Here is an 8,875-nt window from a genome sequence, read left to right as displayed (position 1 = left end):
AACTTATGACACCAACTTAATTAACAATATTATCAATATATACACCTGATAGAAATAAAAGGAATTATGCATATTAAGATAAAATGTATATAACACATTAAAATAAAATTTTAGTTGAGCGGTAAATTTAGAGTTTTACTGATTTAATTAACATGGGTTCAAACCCACCATATATATATTCATTTTTATTGATTTTTGTTAAAATAAAAATAATAAAGTATCATCGAATAACATAATTTATTTTAATTATGAAAGGATATTTTCATAATTTTCTTAACCAAGTTAGTGCTCGATTGACTAGTGATATCAACTCAGACAGGAACTTAAATAATAGTATAGATATACAATTTATGGAGGTAATAAAGTATGCATAAAAAATTAAAATACATAAACTTTTTTAATAAAAATAGTAAAATTAAGGTTTTATCTATTCAAATGGCTGAAGTTGAAGTTCAATAGTATTCAAATTTTTTATTGGCTTTTTCTAAAAATAAAAACACTTGTTTTATGGTGACTCAGCCCAATCAAACATCCTCCGACGCGCCTCTTGCAGTGATGTCAATCTTTCCCACAACTCAAAACCATATGCATCAAACAAATTGAGCGTGCAATTGTGAGCTTTTAGTTCAGTAAACAAATATTGCGAAGGTTAAATTCAATTACTAATCCCTGTACTTTGCAAAAACTGTAGATGTAATCCCTGCACTTCAATTTAGCAATATTAGTCCCAATACTATATGAATTTGACTCGAATCAATTTGATTCAAATAGTACTCATTAAATTCGTTTGGTTAAATTCAATTACTAATACTATATTATGCGTATAATTGTAGATCTAAACCAAAATTTCCAACTGGATCATTCTAAATCTATGTACTTTTTTAATTTTAAAATTTCAATCTTGATGCAAATAGTTAGATTTTTAGTGAGCAATATGTGAAAATAACAAGCTGACATAACATTCCACATATGATAAATTGTTTTCTGCATCAAATTTTGGAAATGAATTTAACAGTTATAGTTTGGTGAGACTGAAATTTTAAAATTCAAAAAATACAAAGACTAAAAACAACCAAATTATAGGGACTAAAACCACAACTTTCATAAAATACATGGACTAAGCAGAATTTAGCCAATCTCGAATCCCAGCATTCACGTCACTTATACTATCCCCAAGTTGAGGTCTACTTTGGGACGGCAAAGAACCAAATTGAGAGTGCAAAGACAGTAAGAAGCCCGTATCTAGAACTAAGAAGAGACCGTAAGAAATACTACAGGAATAATGTTCAGTGTCAATGTCTCAACAACTCATACACCACATGCTATGTTTGAGCATTTTAAGTGCTGTAAAGAGTTCAAAAGGATTGTTTTGTCACCGTTAGGAAATTGAAGATGACAAAAAATCATCATAATATCTCGGAAATCTGCAACAAGATTACATTTCATGTTAATACTGTATTGCTACCATGTATTTTGATAGACAACTTAAAAGAAATATGATAGGTAAGCTTTCAAAAAAGAAACCAGCAATAGATTATCACTTCACTTTGAACAAACAATATTTACGGGTCCTTCTTGTCAAGTGCAACCAATTGGGCATCTTCGTTAATGCGATTTTAACAATTTAAAGATCTGTAAAACAAAGAACACAAGCAAGTACCGTACTTACATTAATAGGCATCTCAGCTATGATAAGGCCACTGCTTTCTTCTAAGCTTTTTAGAGTTACTACTTCGCCCCCAACAACCATATTGATCACGATTCCATCTGCATACGATTTAGTGAAAAATCATTGTGGGAATTGAACATGATGTGCCAATAATAAAATATTACTGCAAGGAAGAAACCTGCTGCCAAACACGAAGTCAAGCGCCTCATATACGTTTCCTGCAAGCAAGCACAAGTAAAACTAGAAAAGTCCGTAAAAAGATCGCTGACAAAAGGTTCTATTAAACAACACGTAATGACACAAAAACAACTTTCAAAGAAAATGAAAATGTTGTATTTCACTATCCGAAGTAAGCTCATGGATCGGAAGTCAGAGCGTAACCAACAGCCACCACATCAGCTTGCTAATATCTACTCAAATTCTACCTATGGTTAACTCATATGGATGATAAATTGATAATCAAACACTAAAATCATAAATTTGCTAAAATCTTACTTTAATTACTTCTTTATTTTAAAAGCAGATGCAAACAAAAACTTGACATACAGGCCCATGATATCCGACATCTTTTTCATAATTCCGAATTTGATGAACAACTTAATCAGCCAAAACAAGGATCAAATAATTGGGAAAAGCAAAACAAGCACTTGAACCTTTGCTAATCTAATGAACCAAAGTCAGGTAATGATCGAAACAGTATTATAGCAAACAACAGAGAATTGAATCAACAAGTTGTGAGCCAACATTACAAACTTGGTCCCTAAATTCTATAACAACATATAAGACACAAACTTTAACAGGTTTCGGTTATGTGAGTGATAAAAAGAACAATGATAAAATTTACCTTCTTTGTTGGCAATTCGTAATTAATCAAAACACGAGCTGACATAGGGGATTCCCCAGAAGCAAGAAGCGGAAGGCAGGCATCGGTTACGACGATCATACAAGATTTCTGCTCTTCTTTATCAATTTCATGACCATCTCCTGTCTCAACCGCAACATGTTGGCTCCATTTCATCGTTGCTTCCCTGAATATCTCCAAAAATAAACCTCGTTCCGCTTCAGCTTGGTCGCTGAACTGACATATAGAAGGCTAAATATAAATTAATAGTAAAAAAATGGTTATATAAATGAAAGTATAATTGTTAATACAAAATAATTACCAAACAGGACAAGGAAATGTAAGGGAGATCCGATACGGCGGAGCAGAGGGCGTCGAGCTCATCACGTGAGTTGCAACATACTACTATCGGAAGGCACGGGCGTCGACCCGCCACTCCTAGGAGATCAATTAACGTCTCCTGCAAATCGCAATTTCAGTTTTTCTTTTTTTAACTTCAGAATTTAGGAAAAACGCAAATTTGAAGATAGATCGAAGAAATCAACGGAGGGTAAGAGAGGACCATTTTGAAGTGGAGTCTGTCTACGGCCACGTAGAAGTGTCGGAGTTGATTGAAAGAACTGCAAATTCATGAAATTTATTGCGAAAAATACAATGAAAAATAAAAAATTTTATTGGATTAAGTAAATAAAAGGGGAAACAAATACCTAAAATTAGACGGGGATTGACATGGAGGAGATGAAGCTTCGATTGCATCAATAGCCATGATCTCTTCCTGTTTGTATTTTCTGATTGAATTTCAGTCCAAACGTTCACTCTTAACCTCCTTAAGTCGAGGTTAAAAAATGAAATTTCATTTCGAGGTCAATCCTTTCTAAAAATGTATGTTTGAGTTTAAGTTTTTTTTACTATTTAATCCCAAATTCTATATTTTTTTAATTTTGATACTTGGAATTTTTTTGGGTAAACAGCATCTAAAGTCACTAACTATTAATAAATTTATAATTTGATTACTCAACTTCAAAAATTTATAGATTAGTCATTAAGTTCGAAAGTTACAAGCAGGTCATTGTTCAGTTAAGTTTCTTGTCACACCCCAAAAACCAGATTAGTAGAACTGGGTAAGTAGGATCGAGGGTTAACGAACGAAGCTCGTAAATAGGTTAGATAATTAATTAATTCAAAATTAATTAAATAAAATATTATAATTAATAATTTTAGGTTAGGAAATTAAAATTAGGTGTCCAAGAATTAATTTGGTTAAAACAGATTTTTAAAAAAGAGGTTTGATTTGAAAATAATTGTTAAATTGATTTTAATTAAAAAGTAAGGACCTATTTAAAAAAGGGAAGAAACTGGAGCTGGTTAAATGGGCAATGGCCCAATTTTTAAAAATTTGGTGCCTATTTAACAACCCCAGGTCTCCTTCCCTCTCATTCTTCATCTTTTTCAAAATTTTTCCAGACACCAAATAAAAATTTTTCATTCGAAATTAGTTCATTTTTTTATTCCTAAACTCTCTAAACACAAAATCTCTTTTCAAGTTTGTATGAATTTGATGAGCCAAATATATGAATTTAAAATTTGCATGTAGTTATAAGAACAAAATAAGTAGACTGTAGCTGTAAACTATGTACTTGACGTGATAAGTGTGTGTGAATTGTGAATTTAATTGTTGCGTGTGTGAGTGGATTGTGCATTAACGGTTACGTGTGTATGGTGCATATTACTAATAGTGAGCTATTGCACTAAGTGAGTATATATATATATATATGTTTGTGAGCTATTGTATTAAATTGGTAGGTGCATATATAATATTAATATGTGTTCATGGTTTTGTTATATATAATATAAATATGGGTGTATGGTTTTGTTATATATAATATATATGCGTGAGTTTCGTGTTATATGTAATATATATGTATATGTTTATGTAGTGCTTGCGGACGGATATAAAAATAAATAACATAATGCAGACTTTTATATGCGAATTCTATTGATAATGCACATTTATGCATGCACGAACCCGTATAAGAATTATGAGTTGTATGATAATGCAAGCTCTGATTAATGCAAAATTATATTATCGTGAAATGCTAGGTGCGAGCTTAACTGTAATGCGAACCAATTATATTTGTGTATTGTGTAATATTGTGAATCGTGTTAACTTGGCGAATTATATTATTAAGGCGAACTGTGTTAATTTGGTGATCTGTATTAATATGACAAACTGTATTAATTTACCAAACTGCGGATTGTGAGATTTTGAGTTGTATTGTATGTAAGCTAAGTTATTTTGTGCCCTATGCTAAATAAAATATGCAAGCTATAATTTATGTGAGCTATGTCATGAATGATATGTGAATTGTGATTATGAGTGCAATATATGTTGTATGAAAGTTTTATTATTTGCAAATCATGCTTTATTGTGAATTGTGAATTGCGAACTGTGCTATATTGTGCGAGCTCTGTTTAATTACGAGCTCTATTATATTGAATATTGTGAATGTGTTAAAATAGATATGTTGGCATTGAGACCTTATGGAACCATTGGATATAGTTGGCATGCCATAGGGTTGTGAGTACTTACCCTTTTTATTGCGATGGGCATTATGGCCCAGAAATGCGTTGGACATATAAGGGAATGTCGAGCATAGCTCCATTCACCGTATATAGCGCGGTGTGTTTGGAAAGTGTGAGCATTCGTGCTACACTTATATTAGAGACAACGTAGAGCTCTTTTAAGTCAATAGCGAGGCGTTATATGGAGATCCGTTTATCCAATGTGTAGTGATAGAGTCTCTTATATGTTTCATAATCACAAAAATGCCAATTTATCATTATTTGAAATATATGAGTTATGATGGAGTATGAACTATTATTTTGCATGAGTTGTCATTTGGTATGAACTGTTATTTTATATGAACAAATGTTTGATGATAATTGATAATTTATGCGATCTGCCCATTTTATGCGAATTGCTTATTATATGTGCATAGCTTATTTTATGAGAACTGTTGTGTCGTGTGAGTTACTATTTTGTGTAGACTGTAATAATATGTGAACCGTTATAATATGTCACATTTTAACCTAATTGATATGTTTATTTGTAGTGTGTTTGAGCACTCATTGAGCTTCAGTAAGTTCACCCACTCTTTTATTATATCGTAGCGATTTAGCTCGTGAAGAGGTGGTGAAGTGAGCCATCCAAGTGATCCAAAACGAGACTATATCTGGGTATGTTGTTGTGTTCTCGAACCCAATGAGAAAGGCAAGGTGTGACCAAATTTTGGGATTTAGTATTAGACTTACTTATAATTGTCGAGTTGTAATTGGACACTATGGACTCTTTAATTGTTTGGATTAAAAATTTTATCATTGCGTTAGATAGATGATTGAATGATGGATTATGATTGTTTGACAATTGATTTGAAAAATTATTCTACTAATTTGTAAGTACAGGTTGAAGATTCGTTGGTCATCGAGGTAAGCCTTAGATATTTTATGTGTAGTTTGGATACAAACATGTGCTTGGTATGCATGAGATGTAATACAAAATTTGGTCAAGACATTTAAACTGTTAAATGCCTGCTAACTAATTAATTAATAATGTTATGAGGTGAGATGATTTTGTAATTTTTCGAAAATAAGACTTATATGCTTAATCCTACAATACTATTGTTAAAACTTTGTGAAATGGAGTTTTTACCAACATATTACTATATATTACGTTTTAAATCTAATTATAAGTTTTTAAACCGAACGATTTTCCAAGTCCCTGCAAATATAGCTTTTTAAAAATACCCTATTGTGTGCATGTATGTTTAACTGAAATTTTTGAGGTAATTGCTAGTTAAATACTAAATTACGAATTAGTCTTGTTGTTGATTTGATGTTCAGAGTAGCACAGTGGAAGAATGATTTTAGGATTTTAAGTATTCTCTGAATGATTGCATGGTGAGATTGGCGGGATAGTGTGTTTTTGTGGTGTTTTGACAGAGAGTCACTCCAGTGATTAATGTGATGTTCGAAATTTGGGTCAGACCGTCCCGACTAGGTTTGGGGCATCACATTCCTAACTAAAGTTAGATGTGGAAAAGGGTAAATTTACAATTTATTCAATGAATTATTAATAATTTTATATTTTTTACTAAATTATTAGTAAATTTATAATTTATAATTTATAATTATTATATACAAATATTTGAAGGAAATTAACAAATTTGACTTGACAATATAGGTTTTATCGTAATAACTGATTTTATTCTAACTATTAATATGAAAAAAATTCTTCACGGTGACTAATTTCCTTCTTGTTTAGCACCTAATTAAGTATACATCACGTTTGTAATGATTATTTTATTTAATTAATAATTAAAGAGATGTGCTGCTAGATTGTCTTATAATTAAAGACTTATTACTTCATTATATAATTTTGAATATTGAGACTAATTTTTTTAAATCGAGATATTATACAAATTAAATCTTTCATATTACATAATAATGACTTGGAATCTTTAGAATAACATGTTTTTCATGAGTTTAAAAAATACTTAATACGGAATTAGAGTTGACAATTAGACTTGACAAAGAACACCCGATAAATTGTTTTTTTCCTATTGGCCTTTTCTTTTAATCACACAAACCTTAAGTGATGTCAACTATTATTTTATGTGTAATTTTTGTGTATAACCCTAATAGGTAGACGAATGATCAATTTATAATGATCAACTTTTAATTCGATATGTCCATCAAGTAACTGAATGAATAGATAGAATTTAACTTCTATTAAAAGTAAAATGTTTATCCCCTTCAAATTGGACCGCATTATTTTAGACTTAATTGAGTCCACATAGTTAGGCTAAAATCTTACATTCTTCTACTTGGCCCAATGAGGTAGAGCATAAAGTTTAATAGAATAAAGAATGAGTGCGCATAAAAATAGCATTAATCATAATTACCACATTATAGTGAATTGCAAACGTGAGTCATTGTGATTGTATATAGTAAGCCACATACTTCCTTTCATATACTACAATATTGCAATTCAATATAATATATTTTTAAGCAACTATAAAGATTTTCCTATTTTAAATTATTTTAAAAATTGCATGCGCACAATCATAAGTAACAGGAAATACGTCCATTTTATTTCAAAAATACCATAATTGAGCTCAGAGTGTCACAATATCATAAAATTTCATTCATCAATACAACCAAGACCCATTTTATATACATGTTCTTTAAATGTATTTGGTTGTAAGTCTTTTAGCTGACAAATCTGCAATCATCAGATCAGTTCTAATATGCTTAATAGACACTTTTTGTGTAACACCCTTATACTCGACCCGATGGTCGAGTCTAAGCTACAAGGTGTCACATTCGTTTCTAGAGCAACTACAAACAATAATATACAATTCAACTTCATTATACGATTAACTACAAGTAAATCACGTGTATTAAACATTTCATTATTATTTTCGGACCTTATATGAGCTTACGAAAGGTCTTTTATTAACTCAGGATCGAAATGGATCAAATTGAAAAGATTACAAAATCTTGAATTGATGTCACGACTTCAGAGATTTTCTCATCCCAGCGTGACTCTTTGACTAGGGTTCGTTGGGACTTCAAGTTACATTGTCGCAACGTGGACCCTAATCTAATTCTAATCGCAACGTTAGGGGTTCGTCGTCGCGACGTGACATCTTGTTACTTTCAAATTCAACCTGTTACAAGATAAAAAAGACCTTAAATTACATATATACATTCCCAAGCAGCCAATTCACAAACCTACCAAATGATTTCAAGTGAAAGTATACCAAACGATAGTCACCAAAGCATCAACTATTCAAACTAACTTCAACCATTTATACTCTAAAACCAACCAAAATTTATTCAATTGCATAACCATTAATCTTAAGACTCCAAAACAACTATATGAACATATTCAAACACAATTTTTAAGCACTTGCATAAGATCACAACATGTACAAATTTACCATTGAAACATTTAGCTAAGTATTTCTAGGTACATGCCATAAGACCAAAACGAACAAACTATACAAACTTTGTTGAGTCAAAATCGACAGTGTGGATGTTGACTTCAAATCCCAAGGCTTCGAGGAGTACCTGAACCTGTGTACGGAGAAAACAAACCATATGCTGAGGAATAAGGCTCACTGGTACATTTACAATTCAAGTATTTGCAACATAAGATTTAACATTATAACCAAGCTAAAACATGCAATTTGCACATAACACCTAGCCAATATATATACTAAATATTAACCTTTTTATCATCAATCCAAACATACATGTTTATATCAATTACCGAACAAGGTAATCAAATTTTACCACATATA

The 8,875-nt window shown here is 31.1% G+C and overlaps 1 protein-coding gene across 4 annotated transcripts; it reads right to left on the bottom strand.

The window, feature by feature from the left end:
• Positions 1-330: 330 nt before the first annotated feature.
• Positions 331-3,414, bottom strand: LOC107945729 (eukaryotic initiation factor 4A). Of its 4 annotated transcripts, none has more exons than XM_041107919.1 (7): positions 3,218-3,397; positions 3,073-3,130; positions 2,833-2,970; positions 2,514-2,747; positions 1,848-1,887; positions 1,670-1,767; positions 331-700 (listed from the first exon to the last, which is right to left on the bottom strand). In XM_041107919.1, the coding sequence occupies exons 1-7, from the start codon at positions 3,274-3,276 to the stop codon at positions 656-658; spliced, it is 672 nt and encodes a 223-aa protein (XP_040963853.1). In that variant the 5' UTR covers positions 3,277-3,397; the 3' UTR covers positions 331-655. The 4 variants fall into 4 exon arrangements, with proteins under 4 accessions (XP_040963853.1, XP_016735321.1, XP_040963854.1 ...); XM_016879832.2 differs by having other exon boundaries at positions 390-700; positions 2,514-2,762; XM_041107920.1 differs by lacking the exon at positions 331-700 and adding an exon at positions 938-1,424 and having other exon boundaries at positions 3,218-3,414.
• Between the last annotated feature and the right edge of the window lie 5,461 nt (positions 3,415-8,875).

The sequence above is a fragment of the Gossypium hirsutum genome, chromosome D12 (genome assembly GCF_007990345.1).
Source record: "Gossypium hirsutum isolate 1008001.06 chromosome D12, Gossypium_hirsutum_v2.1, whole genome shotgun sequence".
NCBI classification, from domain to species: Eukaryota; Viridiplantae; Streptophyta; class Magnoliopsida; order Malvales; family Malvaceae; genus Gossypium; species Gossypium hirsutum.
The sequence above is the reverse complement of the archived record's forward strand: the minus strand, read 5'-3'. Positions and strand labels throughout refer to the sequence as shown.